This window comes from Macaca fascicularis, chromosome 6 (genome assembly GCF_037993035.2).
Source record: "Macaca fascicularis isolate 582-1 chromosome 6, T2T-MFA8v1.1".
NCBI lineage: Eukaryota > Metazoa > Chordata > Mammalia > Primates > Cercopithecidae > Macaca > Macaca fascicularis.
Window position 1 is genome coordinate 35,930,607 of NC_088380.1, and position 20,027 is coordinate 35,950,633.

General features: G+C 38.1%; 1 protein-coding gene across 2 annotated transcripts in view; it reads left to right on the forward strand.

Annotated features, from left to right (window-relative positions):
* Window positions 1–20,027, forward strand: part of SPEF2 (sperm flagellar 2) — a 189,746-nt gene that overhangs the window by 45,172 nt on the left and 124,547 nt on the right. For both annotated transcript variants that reach the window (XM_005556713.5, XM_073993291.1), the window contains exons 9-10: window positions 3,940–4,127; window positions 8,259–8,427. In XM_005556713.5, coding sequence (XP_005556770.2) covers window positions 3,940–4,127; window positions 8,259–8,427 — 357 coding nt within the window. The remainder of the gene's footprint in view (window positions 1–3,939; window positions 4,128–8,258; window positions 8,428–20,027) is intronic.

Genomic DNA, 20,027 nt, shown 5'->3' on the forward strand with positions numbered 1-20,027 from the left:
CTTGACATCTGTGGTCGTATGTCTCAGAGACACTTCAAATTTAACATGTTCCAAGCCAAATGTATAACCTTTCCTATGCAACTAGTCTATTTCAGTGTTCCATAGCTCAACAAATGGCATCATTATTTATCTAATTGTACAATCCTGAAACCTCACGGTCCACGTTAAAATTGCTTCACCCTTATTCTTCCATACCCAAAACATCCACTAAGTGCTATCATTTTCATGCATTAAATTTCTCTTCATTGTGGCCATTTTCCTCTATGTCTACACTACCATCCCTGGTTTCTACTGCAGTACTACTACTGCAGTGGTTTCCTTCATCCATTTTTAGTGGTTATGAATTGGTGACCAAAAACTGGAGAGTGTAAGAATATAACATTATATATGTTCCTTAAGTCAACCCTAAGTTATACTCTTTCACCCCAACTCTGCACACAGACAATGTACAATTCCCCAAGTTATAAGGGCCAAGCCATCTTGGAAACACTACGGTCATCAGATGCAAGCCCAGTCCTATTGAGACCTCAGCTACTGCAGCCCACATGTCCCCTCAGTGGCACAGGAAACTTTGGGGAAGCTGCTCCAGCCTTTGTTGGTCTCCCATATAATCCCCTCTGAGGCTTCATTGCCCCCCTTCATTGCCTGGGCTCTGGCAGCATTGGTTTGCTCTGAGATCCTTGAACAAGTCATTTCCTCTACTTTGCCCCTCTTTCCAAGTGCCTTCACCCAATTAATACTTGTTTTCAAAGCTCCATGCATATGCCCCTTCTTGTCTAGGTCAGGCCCCTGTTATACAGCCTCATACTCCGTGGTCTTGCCCTAATGACACTTGTCATAGTGTGTACTTATACATGTATTTGTGTGACTCTTTGACTGTTTGCCTATCCCACTGGCATGTAAGGTCCATGAGGGCAGGACCACATTTGCTCTTGCTCATGAAATAAAGAAAGAAAAAAAAAGAAGGAAGGAAGGAAGGAAAATAAAGGAAAGGAAAGGAAAGGAAAGAAAGAAAGAAAGAAAGAAAGAAAGAAAGAAAGAAAGAAAGAAAGAAAGAAAGAAAGAAAGAAAGAAAGAAAGAAAGAAAGAAAGAAAGAAAGAAAGAGGGAGGGAGGGAGAGAGGGAAGGAAGGAAGGAAGGGAGGGAGGGAGGGAGGGAGGAAGGTTAAGGAAGAAAAAGAAAGAAAGAAAGGAAAAGAAAGAAAGAAAGGGAGAAAGGAAGGAACAGAGAGGAAAGAAGGAAGGAAGGAAGGAAGGAAGGAAGGAAGGAAGGAAGGAAGGAAGGAAGGAAGGAAGGAAGGAAGGAAGGAAGGAAGGAAGAAAGGAAGGAAGGAAAGAAGGAAGGAAGGGCTGTGCATGATGGCTCACATCTGTAATCCCACGACTTTGGGAGGCCGAGGCAGGTGGATCACGAGGTCAAGACTTCGAGACCAGCCTGGCCAACATGTTGAAACCCCATCTCTACTAAAAATGCAAAAATTAGCCAGGGATGGTGGCGTACACCTGTAATCCCAGCTACTTGGGAGGCTGAGGCAGGAGAATTACTTGAACATAGGAGGCGGAGGTTGCAGTGAGCTGAGATCGCCCCGTTGCACTCTAGGTCTGGATGACAGAGCAAGACTCCATCTTGGGGGAAAAGATAGGAAAGAAAGAGAGAGAGGGAGAGAGAGAGAAAGAAAGAGAGAAAGAGAGAGAGAGAAAGAGGAAGGAAGGAGGAGAGAGAGAAAGAAAACGAGGGAGAAGAACTTTGTGTTTTTCTTTCACTCTCAATTTTTTGAGGGTTTTTGTTTTGTTTTTAGATTAAATCTGCTAATCTCTTCCTTTGAGGCAACTGCAAAAGTATTCTGTATTAAGACAGTTCCTGATTTCAAATTTCTGTGCTATTATTATTATTAATAATTACAATAATACTTAATTTTTTTGAGCTTTACTTTGAGTCAAGCATTGTACTATGTTTGTTACAAGCATGTATAAAATAATTCTTGCAATGACCATAAATGGATACCATCCTTATTTACATTTTACACATCAGGAAATTGAAGACTAGAAGGCTTAAAGTCACACAGCTTCTCAGCGGTGTAGCAGGGAGCAAGGCCAGCTTGATCAGATTTTAGAGTCCAAGCTCATAACCACTGAGATTTACTACCTCCCACAGACTTCCTTTTTCCTTTTCCTCCTTTTTTTATGGCTGCAACCCACTTAGCTGTAATGAGACAGGAAGTTGTGGTGGCTTTGGCAGAGGATTGATGGTAGATATAGAAAAGGAGAAGGAAGACTAAGCTGGATGAAGGGAGGGAGAGGAATAGAGGAAGGGAGGGAGGGAGCGGGGAAGGGAGGAAGAGAGGGATATGGGGAGACAGGCAATGGCAGCAACCAGGGTTGAAAGCTACACTATTACTGGTAGGAACATTCTACCATTCCCTTAAAGGTTTTTATTCCTCACATCCTAAATATTTCCATGTGTTTCAGAGAACTCTGTAGTAAACCAACCTCATAATCCATTTTTGTGTCACTCTCTCCATAAATTCTCATCGGATATTTCTGCTCTCTTAGATTCATTTTTCCTCTGAATTCTTCACTTCATGAATCATGTCATAAAGCTTTGTACTTAAATTGTACTCTTTCTCCATGAAAACAGGGTATACAGAATAATACAAGAATAACAAACTCTGGTGTAATTCCTGAATCTGTCAAATGTACAGAATTGACCTTAGTGATCATCCAGCTTAACCCCTTTCCCAACAAAAATGAAATAAGCACACAAAATAAAATAGCAATAGCAAAACAAATGGTGGACCTTACACAGCAATCCATTGTCACACATCTAGTCATTTATGAATAGTATTATAATAGGAAATACTTGTTTTGATGAGATGGTTTGGTAATTTTTCTGGGTATGCTAAGTACTCTTAATATCCTGACTTTGAGGAAATGGAGACATAAGGAGACTAATGACTTGCCCAAGATCTCACAGCTAGTGCTTGAATTCTATATAAAATCTAGGGCTTGAACTCGACCATAGCTCCTCCAAAGCCCAAGTTTACTTCTGTCTGATACTCACTGGGTTGTTACAGGAGGCAAGTCTTTTTCCTACAGCAGGCTAGCATGTAACTAAATTTCTCAAGAAGCTGGCATAGCTATCTGAAAAGCAATATTGGGTCATCTGAATCCCACTAATTAAGTATTATGTTATCCTCAGCTTGGCTGGACTGAGTTCAACCTTTGTACCTTGTGTGAAGAAAAGATTCCCTGAACAAAATAATAGTGCACTAAGGAGAGGGTGATAACAAGCTAAGTGTTTCATTGCTTTCTACATACATAGATGTTCCTACAAATGAATGCCATCAGCTTATTAAGGCTGTAACCATAGAGGTTTTGTAATTAACACATTTAACACATGTTGGCAAATACTTTATATTCTCAAGCCAGTATAATCAGGGACTTTCTAAAATATTTTCTAAGTATAAATCAGTATTATAGAACTCTCCCATTGAAAGACAAAGGGCAATGACTATAGCAGATGTGTCCAAACTGACACTCTGGAGGTAGGAGTGAGGGGTCAGCTATGCTTAGGATCTGGCACGGACTTGCCTGTTTCTCTCTGATCCCTATTTGCAACCGGTGAACTCAGGACTTCTTTTTGAAGGCTTAAGATCCAATTCCTCATTAATCCAAATTAGGCTTTCCCCAGTTAGATCACTTCTCACTGTATTATGCTTTGTTGATAAGATAAGCTGAGAGTGGGATATTTCCAATATTGTCTTTGCCATCATACTCAGTACTAATGTATTAAGCAAAAAGTGTTCATTCATAATTAATTTTTTTCCTGGTGTGAGAAGAGGTTTCATTCTACTGAAAAACGTTTTGGCTATTGAAATGATGACATTATTTTTATTTGATTCAGTTATAGTGACTTAAAAATATGTTTTTGCCTTTTTAGGCTTTGGCAAAACAAGCCAAGATTGATTTTGAAGAACAGTTCCTTAAAGAAAAGAGATTTCATGATCAGATTGCTGTGGAAAGAGCTCAAGCTCGTTATAAAAAGCATTATTCAATATGTGCAGAAATTTTGGACCAAATAGTTGATTTGTCCACTAAAGTGGCAGACTATCGAACGTTGACAAATAAGTAAGTATTGTTTTTTAAATAACATAGTAAAGACACGATAGAGAATGAGGAAGGATAAGATTGTAAAGTAGATACTAAGCTGATAAGTAAAGAGAGATACAAATGATTCATGGAAAGACTAAAAGGTGGGATCCAGGAGACCTTGATTACTGGCTTGACTTACTCACTGACTACTTTCATTTAAGATGCCTACATGCCTTTTACCATACCTTTTATGAAAATTAACTCAAAGTGGATCATGTACTTAAATGTAAAATATAGCACTATAAAACTTTGAGGAAAAAATGGGAGAAAATCTTTGGGCTCTATGACTAGGCAACAAGTTCTTAGACTTGACACCAAAAGCATGATCCATAAGAGGAAAACTTGACAAATTGGACTTCATTAAAATTAAAACGTTTTGCTCTGCAAAAGACAAAACTTTATAAGTTGAACTTCTTCAAAATTAAAACTTTTTGCTTTGAAAAAGCTGAAAGGATGTATAGAATAGGAGAAGATATTTCAAACTGCCTATCCAACAAAAGACTAGTATCTAGAATATATAAAGTATTCTCAAAACTCAACAATAAAAAATAAGCCAGTTCAAAAATAGGCAAAAGATATGAAAAGACATTTCACTGAAGAGGATATTCAGATGACAAATACACACGTAAAAAACTTCATCCTCGTTAGTCATTAGAGAAATTCAAATTGAAATCACAATGATTTGTCATTACATTCCTATAACAATGGCTAAAATTAAAAAAAAAAAATGAGAACACCAAATACTGACAAGGCTCTGGAGAAAACCACCAATTCATTGCTGCTGAGAATATGAAATGGTACAGCCCCTCTGGAAAACAATTTGGCAATTTCTTAAAAAGCTGAATATGCAACTCCCATACAACCTAGCGATTACACTTCTGGGCATTTATCCTAGAGAAATTAAGACTTAAATTCACACTAAAATCTGTATAGAAATGTTTATATCACCTTTATTTGTAGTAACTTAAAACTGATAACAATTCAGATGTCTCTCAATAGGTAATAAAGTGTGATACATCCATATCATGGAATATTGCTGAGAAATATAAAATAATACACTATTAATGCATGCCACAATCTGGATGAACCTCCAGATACTTATGCTGAGTGGAAAAAAGCTAATCTCAAAATGTTACTTGCGCTATGATTTCATTTACAAAACATTCTTGAAATAACCAAAGTTATAGAAACAGAACAGATTAGTGATTGCCAGGGGCTAAGACTGGGTTGGAGGTGAGAGGGAAGTGAGTGTAGCTCTGAAAGGGCAACATGATGGGTTCTGTGGTGATAGAACGTTCTGTATCTTGACTGTATCAATGTTAATATCCTGGTTGTGATACTGTACTGTGGTTTTGCAAAATATTACAATCAGGAGACACTGGGTAAAGGGTATATGGATCTCCATATTATTTCTTACACCTAATGTGAATGTATAATTACCTCAAAATAGAAAGATTAATTTTAAAAATCAAAGTATATCTAAATAGCAACAGAATAACATGAAAGTGGGATAAATGATTCATAGAGACTACTAGGTGTGAACCCTGAAAACTTGAGACAGGTCTCAGTTACTTAGAAAGTTTATTTTACCAAGGTTGAGGACGTACCTGTGACACAGCTTCAGGAAGTCCTGACGACATGTGCTCAAGGTGGTCAGGCCACAGCTTGGTTTTATACATTTTAGGGAGACATGAGACATCAATCAATACGCAAGAAGTAAGTACATTAGTTCCATCTAGAAAGATGGAGACAGCTCAAAGCAAGGCCCACCCACTGGGGGCTTCCAGGTCACATATAGGTGAGAGACTGAAGACTGCATTCTTTTGAGTTTCTGGTAGGTCTTTCCAAAGAAGGCAATCAGAATTTGCATCTGTCTCTGTGAGCAAAGGGATGACTTAAATAGAATGGGAGGCAGATTTGCCCGAGTGGTTCCCAGCTCGAAAGGGCCCAAGATATTTTCCTTTCACATAAGCTAAAGCAGACTCACGCTGGTAATCCCAGCACTTTGGGAGGCTGAGGCGGGTGGATCACGAAGTCAGGTGTTCAAGACCAGCCTGGTCAAGATAGTGAAACCCCATCTCTACTAAAAATACAAAAATTAGCCAGGTGCGGTGGCAGGTGCCTGTAATCCCAGCCACTCGAGGGGCTGAGGCAGGAGAATCGCTTGAACACGGGGGAAGGAGGTTGCGGTGAGCAGAGATCACGCCACTGCACTCCAGGCTGGGTGACAGAGTGAGACTCCGTTTCAAAAAAAAAAAAAAAGCAGACCACATAGCTGGAATTTCCAGACTAACTTATATAAAGTCAACAGATCTCATTCTGAAATGGAAAGTATAATACTGCTTCTAAAGCAGCCCTTTATTTTTTATTTTTTTAAATATATATAATAGCATTTTTTTCCTCACTGTTTTATTTTGAATTAATAATTGCTTCACCAGAACAGGTTGATCTGAAGTGAGCTGACGGAATTTGAATCCTCTAAGAAAACTGAATTGCTAGCCCAAAAGTATGCATGGAATCTTAATAATGTCAGCTAACAAGGAAGGTATTCAGGGCCCCAGAAGCCATAGCAGATGATTTTCTTATTCGGGAGCCTCAGTGGATCAGGTGGGGAATGGCAAGGTCAGAATCTTGAGGAAAAGGAGAAGTTTGGCAAGAACATGGACACCAATATTCTGTATGACTAGAGAAGCTATTTTAAAAATGTTCCTACTTTTGCCATTTTATCTGTTTCTATCCTCATATCCTTAAATGTGAAAAGAATTTTACGGTAAAGGTCAGATAGCTAAGGTTTTTTCCTTCTACAGTTTTTTTTTTTCAAAATACATGGACTACTTTAGTGGGTTGCAATCATGAAGCCATAGAATGTCTACAGATGTCATAGTAAGTCATACTGAAAGAGAATGTTAAAAGGTTTTTAGGAGGAAATAGGTAATTTGGGGGCTTTTTAAAGCCCTAACAAGTGGTGGAGAAAGCAAAACGGAGGAAGTACCTGAATATGAGGTTTGTCAGGAGTTCAAGAGCCCTGAACACACAGCCTTTTAAACAGGAAAAGTTGTTAGGTCTGTACGCATTAAATAATAGCTCCTCATCCCCTCCAATCCCCAGCCGCTGATAATCTCTATCCAACTTGATGTCTCTGAATTTGTTTCTTCTAGGTACCTTATATAAGTGGAATAATATAATATTCATCCTTTTTGTGTCTGGTTTATTTCGCGTAGCATAATGTCTTCAAGGTCCATTCATGTTGTAGCATGAATCAGAATGAAATACTACTTTTTAAGTTGTAATTTCAAGTTCTAGTCCAACTGTTTATGATCACATCAGGACATTTCGCACATCTTGTCTTGAAACAATTTTCCCATCACTCTGTCCTTGCTGCCTCCTAAGCATTCTTTAGGCCTCAGCTTGGCAGTGATTTCTTTAAAGAGACCTTCCTGGAACCAACAAGTTAAGTTGAGTCATACTGTTATACTTTCCCATTGTATAATTCTTATTCAGAACTTTCATGTATTTATGCAACTATTTTTTGCCCTTCTTTCCCAGGCAATACCTGGGATAGCAGGCAATACCTGCTATTTAAAGCCAGGTATTCCACTTGCTATTATATTTCTAGTGGCTAGTAAAATGTTTGGAACTTAGTGGGTTTGAAGAATGATTGTTACTTTATGCCACTGGTTCTTTAAACTTTTTTATTGACTGTTTCATAGCAGAACAATATATCTAAAAATAGTGAGCACAGTCAGAACACTTAGGTTCCTTAATTCTCAGCTCTGATGTCAGCTTACTATGCAACCTTAGGAAATTATTTAAATACTCTGGTATCAGTGTCCTCCTGTGCAAAATGAACAAACTGAGTGCTTTTCAAGGCCCCTTTAAGAGAACATTAGGTTTACATTTTGTAAATAATTTGTAACAGAAAAATCTAATATATATTAGTCTTACTGTCATTGCACACATGGTAACCTTTAAGATCATTTTTCAGTAATTATTTCTGTTTGTCTGATGAAAGTGAGCTAATTTACATAAATATAATACAAATACCAATGTTTAAAATCTATATTTGACTAACCATTGATTCATCTCTACCTTTTCTTTGTGCAATAGCCTGATTCCATATAAGTTGATGCATGATTGGAAGGAACTATTTTTTAATGCAAAACCCATATATGAACAAGCCTCTGTTAAGACACTACCTGCTAACCCCTCAAGACAACAACTTATAGAACTGGAGAAAAGGGACTTGCTAGATACCAATGATTATGAAGAATATAAGGTACCTACTGTTATGAAATAATTAGAATGCTACATAATAAATCCTTTTTCTTTAACATTAATTTTGTGATATTCCTTATTTCATTTCTACTAATAAAAATAGGCATGTTTTGTTTGCATTTTCCCTTCTTTTAATTTGTATATTTGTGCTACTTTTTAGCTGCTTAAACTATACATAAGCTATTATCTATTGTTTCTAGTAATCTTAGGGGAGTGGTCTGAAAAAACATCAAGCATAGTAATTGTCTAAGTAGACAGATTTCAGAATTTTTAAAATGCTTTAGTTTATTTATTAGCATTTTTCTTTCTATGAGCTGTCTGCTTTGGCTTCAAAAACCATTGTTAAAATGTATTTCTTTTGTAATCGATCTAAATAATAGATTTTTTTACGGGCAAAATGAAAGAGGAGGAGGTCTGGGTTTTATGAATAGCATAGATTCAAACAATCTTTTCTTCAAAGATTGAAATAAAAAGTATCAGGTGCCAACTGTGATTTTTAGAAGAACTGTTGTAAAGCCTTTGAGATTAGACAGACTAGAGCTACATTATTGAAATTGCCAGCTACTAACTGTGCAATCTTAGGTGACCAGTTCCTTAAGGGCTAATAGATTTCCATTTTTCAATTTATGGAAAGGGAATACTACTATACCTACTTCATTTAAAATAACATGAGTTAAACACAGCTGAGTGCACTTCATGTTGGATGCATATAATACATATCCATTTCTTTCCTCACCATCCTACTCTCCCCATCCCACTCCATCTCACCCTTAGAAGTAAAGGTGTAACAATCATAGCTTTTGGATAGAAGTTTTGAGTGGATCAACATCAATGGAATGAGGAGTGAGGCTTTTTATTAGAAAAATTACAAAATGAGTCCCAGAAGTTCAGTAAGTGCAACATGAAAAAAATCTATGGAAAGATGATTTGACCTAATTATTCACTAATAGTAAATACTCAACAAAGGTTTATGGAACAAAGAGTGAATAAAATGAATAAAGTACAATGAGCAAAGAAAAGTGCAAAATAACACTAATAAGTAAATATTACAAGAAGATTACCTTGTGGTTAAAAGATAAGGAAATAATATGAAATTATGAGAAATTAAATGTACACTATATTTTAATTAAATGAATCTATATTTGTAGCACTAAGAGAATAATTATTAAGGATTGACTAGAACCTTAAAAGATAAATGTGGATGTTTGTTTTGTATGGTTGTAAAATATACTAGACCTATTACATCCACCTAAAGTATAATGCCATATAATAAAATGCTTTGACAGTATCAAACTGTGTTAAGATATTTCTTTCCATTGTAAATTAGAAGTCATTTTATTTGACAGACTTTACTCATTCATCGAATGTTGATTTCTAAATTACTTCTTAAACAGCTCAATCTCTATTCTTGTTGCTCTTACAAATCAGGAGACCTAGTAGGCTGCAGCTTAGCAAAGATTTTTGTCTCTCTAGCTATTTTCCTTGTATGAGAAATGGTTACCACAGGAACATGCTTGTCTTGCCCACATCCTGAAGCAGATGATGCATTTCTTTTGCAGGAAATTGTAAACTTTTGTTAGGAGTTTGTGATCATCTAGCAATGCACTTTATTTTGTGTATTGACTTTGCTGTTTTTCTGGAAATGAAAATTACCTTAGGATTTATAATATGTTTTCACAAGCTCTCTTTGACACCATAATGGAAAATATGCCATATACAGGTTTTAGGATGTACTGTAAACTATTATACTATCATTCTTTATTTTTAGACCTTTGGTCTCTTCAAGAACTTGTCCTAAATGTTCCTACATACAAGTAAAAAAATAAATGTTTCAACTTGTAAAATATATTATCTGGCTTAAATAGTCTATCACAAGATGCAGAGGGGCAATGCATCCTGGCTTATCTAAAAGAACCAGTGGTACACATTTGTCATTATTAAATTTGTTTAGGAGTTTTAATGCAAATATATTACTCAGAAATTAATACATTTGCTTGCACATAATAATGTTCATTATAATGTTATCAAACATTATTGAATATCATTATTGATGTTATTATATATAATGTTCATTATATATCATGTTCAATAACATTATAATGAACATTATTGTTCAAGCAAATGTATTATTCAGAAATTAATCTTCAAAAAGTTTATATTCTTAGCATGCTTAATTGATGTCCATACCCTCTACCTTTAAAGAACTGACAGTTCCCAGTTTTGAGTCTGTGCTTTTAAAAGCCCATGTTCTGTTAGAATAAGCTATTGTGCTTAAACTTTTTAAATATTGTACCTAGAAATTGCAATTAAAACAGGTGTTTGCTTATGTACATGTCATATGTAGCTGCCAAAAATTTGACTCTTGTTTCTTAACGTTATTTCCTAAATCATCACACTCTGTTTATGTGAGAATGACTGAATATGAGGGAGCTCTAGCCCAGTGGCTAGAAATAACATTTCTCTCTCCCACGAAAGAGGCAAGAACAGCATCATGGAGCAGCCAGACCTCTCTGGGGTTCCTAGGCAACTACCGCAGCATAACAACATTGAGTTATTTAGTAGAGAGTGAGGCACGGCCCTTAAAGCCGAATGGACCATGGGTAGCAGGCTAAGCCAGGAAGCCTGGTTCCTCTAGTGCAGCTAGCAGCACAGCCCCACACAGCAGCCAGTGGTTCTCAATCATGCAGTGGACGCCTGCCGGTGAACCTCAAATTCCCCCTAATGCAAATTCTTTCGATAGGTCTTACTAGCAAATGAGTTGCAATTCACAGCATTTCACTTTTATATAAGCTGCTTACTAGCAATTACTAGTTGAATGAGTTTAAGAGTTACTAAAATTTAGTGTTCAAAAACTAAAATTAGCTCATGGCTATGGTTTCCTGAAGATTTAGATTTTTCTAAGAAGTCCCTGCCACAAAGCACTTAACCATTTTCAGAGCTCTACTGTGCGTGCCCACAACCAAGTGATAGTTGGAATTTCTATAATTTAGAGGAAGGATATTTCATTTCCAGGACATCATCCATGTTGTCTTAAGTTGTTCATGATTTTTAATTGCTGCTATTTTTTGCCTTTAATGGCAAATTACTGTTTAAGTTCATGATCAGGTGAGCTTGTTGTGGTTATGGGGTTAACCCTACAGTGTGTTATAATGTACATTTTTATTAACATTATTTTTGGCCTATGATTTTCCATCAACTAGACTTTAAGATGTGGTTGTATATGTTATGTTTTAACATGTGTATGCCTGTCACTACAGCACATGTATGGATACCTATCCCCAAAATTTTTTACAATGACATTTATTGCCACCAGGTCTTTTTCCACCAAAGAATAGAAATATCGGACTAAATGGGCCGTGGAATTCTCTGTTTTCCTGTCTCATCTGAATTGTTTGGCCCAAAGACATCCCTGGATCATTGACCCAAGAACAGAGAGATTTTAGTAGATGAATGTTAAGGGCATGTGAATCGAACACTTTTTTACATTTAAAACATATACATTGCATTGATCAGCTAGGCTGCTATAATAATACACCATAGATTGGGTGGTTTAAACAACAGGAACTGATTTTTCATAGTTCTGGAGACTGAGAAGCCCAAGATTAAGGTGTTAGCCAGTTTGGCTCCCCAGTGAGATCTTTCTTCCTGGCTCACAGAAGACTGCCTTCCTGCTGTGTTCTCACAGGGCAGCGAGAGAGGGAGTGAGCTCTTGTCTCTTTTCTTCTTATAAGGAAACTAATCTCATCATGGGAGCCCCTCCCTCATGACCTCTTCTAAACCTAATTGCATTCCACAGGCCTAGCCTCCAAGTACCATCACATTGGAGGTTAGGGCTTCAACATATGGATTTGGGGGAGACACAAACATTCAGCCCATAATACATGCATTATTCAGGATACTTACAAAGTGTCACAATATGGAAACTTACTAATAAAGTATAGGAACTTCTAATTTCACATGAACTTGCTTGTTTTATGGCCTCTTCTGTTTCTTGCCAAGAAGTCTTAAATTTTCTTGTCTTTTGACTATGATGATGCTTCTATTGATAAACCTGAGCATTAATTCTATTTTAATTAGTCATTTTAATATAAATATATATAATTGCATTGTGTAGTACTGGAGGGCCCTGAAAAATATGATGGTTTCATCTTTTATTTTCAGATATGGAGGAATACAGCTGACCTCTAAGTGGACAGAGTAAGCACTTGCTCATATGATGGAGGCTGAGATATTCTCTAAGGCTATTCTATTGTAAAAATTCTGCCTGTCATTGCACTCAATGCCTCATAATATCATTCCTTTGAATTAAGACACCAGCACTTCTTAAAATACAAACATTTCTCAAGATAGGCAATAAGAATCATGATCAGCCTCCAAAATAGAAAGGAGCTGGGAAGGAAATTTGGTGTTGAAAGGAATATTCTCATATCATTCTAGTTTAGTTTTTAAGAATGTGCCATTTCATACCTACAGTTGCTTTTCTCCATTTGTTTACAGTTTTACCTCTAACTCCCCAGATTCCTTCACTAATGGTAAGGCTATCTAAATGGCTTTTTTAGACTAAGCCTCATTGTATCTTGGTTGAGTAGGATACTTTTTTTTTTTTTTTTTTTTTTTTTTTGAGACGGAGTCTCACTCTGTCACCCAGGCTGAAGTGCAGTGGCACAATCTCCGCTCACTGCAAGCTCTGCCTCCCGGGTTCATGCCATCCTGCCTCAGCCTTCCCAGTAGCTTGGACTACAGGCACCCGCCACCACGCCCAGCTAATTTTTTGTATTTTTAGTAGAGATGGGGTTTCACCATGTTAGCCAGGCTTCTTCTTTGTAGTAATCAAACACACTGATTCTAACTTACAGAGCAGAGCATCAATGTATTGGTTTTCAAAGAGGGCTCTAGTTGCCCTAGGTCTATGGTTGCCAAGAAACAAGGCTATTTTCTAATGGTTGTAGGCCAAGGATTTCACAGGGCTTGATAGAGGTCTGGGACTTGTGTCTATGGAATAGGAGAAATAGAAGATGAACTTGGGTCATGTGAAGGGTATTTGGCTTCATTTATTATTAACACTGGAGACAAGGTAAGTTCATTTGAAGACCATGGTAGAAATAGTTGAATTAAGGTATCAAGTTCAAGACATTAGACCAGAATTGAGAAATGGTTTCCAAAAAGTTGGCAGCCAGATAGAAGTGGAATGGGATGTGAGAAGGACAAAGCCAAAGAGAGGAGTCCTGGATGACTGACGTGAATAAGATCAGAGTGATTGTCCACCACTCATTTTTATTTGTTCTTGATCACATAGAGAGAAGCCAACCCTCTTCCAAGCTCCCTCCTCTGTGGGACCAGGGAAACAGAAGGTGGTCAGGGCTTTTCTGGGCTTTCTTCAGAGTTTTGGGTTTGTTCTCTACCTACTTTGGCAACTACAAGAGCCAGCTTCTATGCATCAAGCCCACTTTCTCTTCAATCAATTCCTTGGAATTACCAGCTCGGATTTTAGAGTTGGCTGTAAAATTTTAAGTTTTAAAACTATAGGCTGGATGCGGGAGCTCACACCTGTAATCCCAGCACTTTGGGAGGCCAAGGCAGGCAGATCACTTGAGATCAGGAGTTCAAGACCAGGCTGGCCAACATGGTGAAACCATGTGTCTCCTAAAAATACAAAAATTAGCTGGGCATTTTGGCGGGCACCTGTAATTCCAGCTATTTGGGAGGCTAAGGCACAAGAATCCCTTGAACCCGGGAGTCGGAGGTTGCAGTGAGCCAAGATTGTGCCACTATACTCCCGCCTGGGTGACAGAGCAAGACTCTGTCTCAAAAGAAAAAAAAAATATTTTAAAGCAATGTCTTAACAGATAGGAAAGACACAATGGGATTTGTAATCTTGAAAACTTGAATGGATCCAAGAAAGTGTTTAATTTTTAATTTGGCTCAGATGTGTAGGACTGAGAATCATAAACTCTCCCACCTAAGAGACCCCCAATGCCACCACTCCTGTCCATTGTCAGGAATTGTCAGCCATATTTGGTACAGCGGGCCTATAGTAGTCTTTGACACATTGGTCAGTGTCACCTCTAAGCTTTTTGGGGGTGGCTTATACCTCTTTGAGGTATCAATCTTAGCAGTGAAATAAAGAGGGTGGTAATAGTCATTATAGAAGAGGTTATTCCATGTGAAAAAATACTGTGTGAATTTTGCAGTTACCAGATAGGCAGAACAAGTCATAATGCTTATGTATTTTGTGACACCAGAGAAATTCCAACCAAATCTCTTTCTTACTATCCCTGGCTAGGTAATAGCAGTAGACAGGTGAGTTCAGATGTAGATGCTTCTGGAAGAGTTCCTTTAAATAGTAAGACCATGGAAATTACTATAAAAGTGATCCTGAGGTAGGATACCACTCCCTGATGAATAGAGCATAGTTTAAGCAATTGGGGAATGACATTTACTTTTTGGTAAGGAATTGTTTGGTGGCCCCAGAACAGGGAGAAATCTGATATGAAGTCCAGGGTGATTCAGTCTCAAGGGCACTTGGGGAGCAATGCAGTGAGTGACCTTAGAGTCTTATTTCTTGTTTGTTTGTTTGTTTGACCCAGGCGATTGTGCTTTGAAAAGCACTGGGCTGCTGTAATTCTCAGTGTGCCACATTCAGTGCCTTGGAAGGGCCATGGTGGCTTTCCAGGGATAGAGAATGGAACAAGGAGTAGGAACCTATCATTTTGGGGTGACTGAACTACTTTTCCACTGATCTCCTGAGTGAGTCACTTCGAGCACAGCTGGAAATCAGAGTGCTAAGCAGAAGCCCCTACCCATTGTTTACATCTGGTCACTGAATTTCAGCAGCGCTGAAATGTAAGTTTTTGAGAGAGAGGATCTCCCATAATGGCATAGTGTCAGTTACCTATGGTAATCAGACCTGCAGTCAGCCCAGTGATTCTGGCTGCTTGATATATTATTAATTTGTAGCTCAGCATTTCTGAAAAATAAACCTGTCACTGCTGAGCTTTCTGAGCTTCTGAATATGTGACAAGCTGGAGTGATTGGATTGCATCGTGAGGTGCCAGGCTCTCTCCAGTGTGGGCCTACAGGCCTTGACAGTGACCACTGTCACACACTGAGTAACTGACTGTGGCCAATGTAAATTTCCCTCCAAAACCAAGCATAAGGTAGATGCAGTCTACTGCCCTGGGTCTTCTTTTGCAATAGGCTAAAATTAAACATGCCTGTTTTCGTACCATTAGATTAGGGCAGACTGTGGAAGGCTATTCCTGGAACAGAAGTGATCAGATTACTGAGTGAAAGGCATTATTGAATCAGGTCAAATTCATTAGATTTCCTAATGATCCAGAATTAACCATGATATGGATCCATAGGCAAGGCATTGGCCACCCACAGTCTGCTTCTAGCCAGAACACTGTTCAGCTCAGCGTGGGGCTCCACATGGCAGATGAAGTTGAGCTAACCTCTGCCTTTCCCTTGATAGTGCAGACTCTGCATTTCCTGGCAATAGATATGACCTTCTCTCTAGAGGTGCACCCACCCTGTCAATGTCAGTGAAAGATAGACACCCCTGCCCACTGGCTCCTCTGGAATCTGAAGGCCAGAGTGTCTGGTAGAAAGATGTGTCCAGGTAGCTAACCATATGCTGACCTGACTGGAGGTCAAGTGACCTAACAAGGCTTCCAGGCTCACACAACAGGGTCAATTCATCTTCCAAAGTTGTTCTAAGTCCTTCTTGAAACTGGGCCCCAACACAGAGCCCGTTTCCTGACAGCTCCTGGATAAAAAGACAGAATTCAGCTGCACTTCAGCTAATCATCCTCTCTTCTCTCTGCCTTTTTATCTAAGGCAGTATGTGGCAGCATCAATCTTTTCCACTGTCACGTGGCTATCAAACAGGTCCCATACAGTGTTCAAGAAACCCTGTGGGGATGCCAGATTACACAGCTGAACTCCCCTTAGGGAAGATAAATAACCACACTTTCTGCCTCTTCTAAGAAACCTGGGAAGTTATTATAAATGTTTAAGTCTGAATAAAATTCAGGCAGTTCTTCCAGATTTCCTCAGGGTTTGGGGGTACTTGGAGGACAGAAAGCCCTGGAAGAGATGACAACAGAGGCTCTAAAACTGAAAGTGTTACCTTATTACTTTCCCATGGAGTATGGCTTCATTCAGAGTGCCATATTCCCCAGGCACAGTAACTGAAATCTAGCCACTAGACTTTTCATTCTACCCTAGCAATAGGTATACTTCTATAGTATTTTATTCCCTATGGTAAGAGACCAGGACAGACCCAGTCGGAAGGTCAGCCAGGAGATACAGTGCCAGAGGTTTAATTCTTAGAACTGGAACCAAGACAGTCAAGATAATTTCCCTGATGTGGCCAGAAACAGGAAGAGACAGAGGTGGGATCAAGCCAAGTCCTTTGAGCATGCCAGTGATGGAAACTGAGATTGGGTAAGAACCAGACTAGAAAATGAAAACAAAGCTGGCAGGTTGCAAGCTAGGCAGAACTGGAACAGAACAGGACACACATTAAAGGCTTGGAAGCAAAGTGAGGAGGCTCTAGGCAATTGCCACAAATAGAGCTAGAACATCTGCAGCTTGTTTTTCTCATCTGCCAGTCATGTGGAATACAGCTGGCTCATACTAGTCTAGGAGACCCAAAGCAAATACCTAGTTAGGAATATGAAATTAACCAGGTCACAGACAGCTTCTGTCATAGAGCAGATTGTACCTACCCATTGACATGGGCTGCTCTTTCCCACTCCAGGACCCTGGACTCAGCCCAGGTGCTTGGATTTTTAGGACCTGCCAGCTCCTGACTGTTTTAAACCTGACTTCTTTCCTGTCTAGTTTTCTGGCATCTTGCAGGCTGCTTATTTGAATTTCTGACCAGTTCTAATCTATTGCTACCTACGTTCAAGTGTGACAGATCTCTTCCCAAATATGGATTCACTTTGAAAAACTATTTGCAACCATAGGATTTGTGGTAATGTGAATATAGTCAATGTTCTCAAGGGATTTATTTTTCCCTAAATGATGTTACCCATTTGCTTTAGGTGATTTGGGGATATTTCTATTAAAAAAATTAAGACTTGTCCTCCATCTTTTCTCTGAGATAAAACATCAGAAAATTGAAATACTTTAATTTGTTTTTGTACCTAAAAATGGCATTACAACACCTCTCTCCTCCCTGTTAAGTCTCTGGCATAGTTTGTTGGAAAGACCCAAATTAATAAATTGTTTTTCATATATTACATCTTAAATGAAATGCTTTTTGCTGACAAAAAAAGAGATGCCTTAATTTAACAGCACACTTTAAATCATACTACAGGTTGTTACTTTGGGAGATGCTTACTGTATTAGCTAATGTCATCTGTGGTATGTGGATTTTTGCTAGCTTCTGTCTATGAGGATTATACTTTCTGATCTTGTCCCTAGTTTTGGGTTATGCCTATCTTATTTGGAGGCCTAAGTCATCTTTGTACTTAGTTTAAATCACTAAAATTGAATTTCAATTTAGTCAGTCACTTATTCTGTTCACATATATTGAGCCTATAATACTGATTGATTCATTCATTCAATAAATAGATATCTATTGAGTGCCTACTTCTACCAGCACTGTTCTAGGTCTTGAAGATATAAAGTTAAATAAGACAGAGATCCTTCCCTCCCAGTGTTCATAGTTTAGTAGGGATGAGAGAAAAACCATTCCAGAGAATGATGCTGTGTAGATAAGAGTAGGAGTTTATGGGACACATTGGAAGGGATGAAATTCGGTTGATTTGTGAAGTATGAGTAGGCGTCAGTTGATTTAAAGGTATTAGCGCAAAACGGACCTAACCCTATGAGCTGTGAGCTTAGATTCTTCTATCTTTGTATTTTTTCCATGGCTTCATTAAATTTCAAGCCTGTAGCCCAAACTAAGCTTATGAAGTGTGTTTGGGTGTCCTTAACTAAGAGTCACTTCCAGCATCCAGACTTTTTCAATAATCTCTGAAGATACCAATCTTGGTTATTTCTAACAATCTTCCAACGGAAACATGTAGACTGTGCAACAACTCAAAATACTATAAATGGGCAATCGGCTTGTCCCTGGTTAAGACATCATTTTCTGCCCAAGGGTTTGGGCTTGAGTTAATAAATTACCTAACCTCTCACTCACTAATACTTTTTTTTTTTTTTGGATACAATTTAACTATTAATTTGTCTATTTTCCAATAAGCCTAAAGTTTTATTGCATTTTGAATAATAATAATGTACCTGTTGATAAGAGTTTTTAGAGATTCACATTATAAAAAAATTTAAGAACAGCAATTGTACAAAATACAGTTTTCCAAAGTACTAGAAAACAGGTAACCAATAACTAAAATCTAATAATACAAATAAAATCTAGCATATGAGTGAGCTGGTCTTTAAATTAATTATAACCAATTATGAGAAATTATACTGAGAACTATATTACTTTAAAAATATACTTTGACTCTCTAACTCTCTGAGTTGAGTCACTGTTAGTATAAAATTAAGAATTACGGCCGGGCACGGTGGCTCAAGTCTGTAATCCCAGCATTTTGGGAGGCTCAGGCAGGCGGATCACAACGTCAGGAGATTGAGACCATCCTGACTAACACGGTGAAACCCCATCTCTACTAAAAATACAACAACAACAACAACAAAAATAGCTGGCTGTGGTGGTGGGCACCTGTAGTCCCAGCTACTCAGAAGGTTGAGGCAAGAGAATGGCATGAACCTGGGAGACGGAGCTTGCAGTGAATCGAGATCGTGCCACTGTACTCCAGCCTGGGTGACAGAGCGAGACTCTGTATCAAAAAAAAAAAAAAAAAAAAAAAAAAAGAATTACTCTCCCTATTTGAAGATATCTAGAAAAATAAACCCAAGATGGTAATTATAGACATGAGATTAGAACTGAGGGTTCCTGGTATCTTGTCCAGTGAAATATCCTTTACTATTTGTTGTCCAAAAAGAGATTGAAACCAGATTGTGAAATTAATTTAGGTCACAACCAGTATTTATTTTTAAAAAGGACAAAGTAAATATAATAAAATGCAATGCAATACAACAGGAAATAAAGCATATCACAAGTAGTGATGATAAGCATTTCATAAATTTTTTTGTGCATTTTATATCTACTTGTACAGAAATGCTGGGTCACAATGTAGAATGCATTTTTTTTTTTTTTTTTTTTTTTACAGGGAGACCTAGTCAAAAATGTTTGAAAGCCACTGTCTTAGAAGATGTAGTCCAAGTGGTAATTGTGCTCCAAGAGAAGCCAGGGAGTTATAGGAGTGCTTTACAGGGATTCAGACCAATAAAAATGGACATGTCTGGTGAAAAAGACTTCCTGGACGTCTTGAATAGCTGAAGAAATGTCCATCATGATGAACATAAATTCAAATTTCTCTGAAATTTGAGGATTGGTAATGGCTACAACTACTTCTGAGGCTGCTAGTACAAGTCTTAACTATATTTTAAGTATTATAGAGTGTTGTGCCAAGGGAAAGTGGTGTGCCAAGGGAAGAGCCAGCCAAGCCACACCTGCAGAGTGGTAGGCCAAGGGAAAGCTAGCCGTAGATCAAGGCAGCTTGA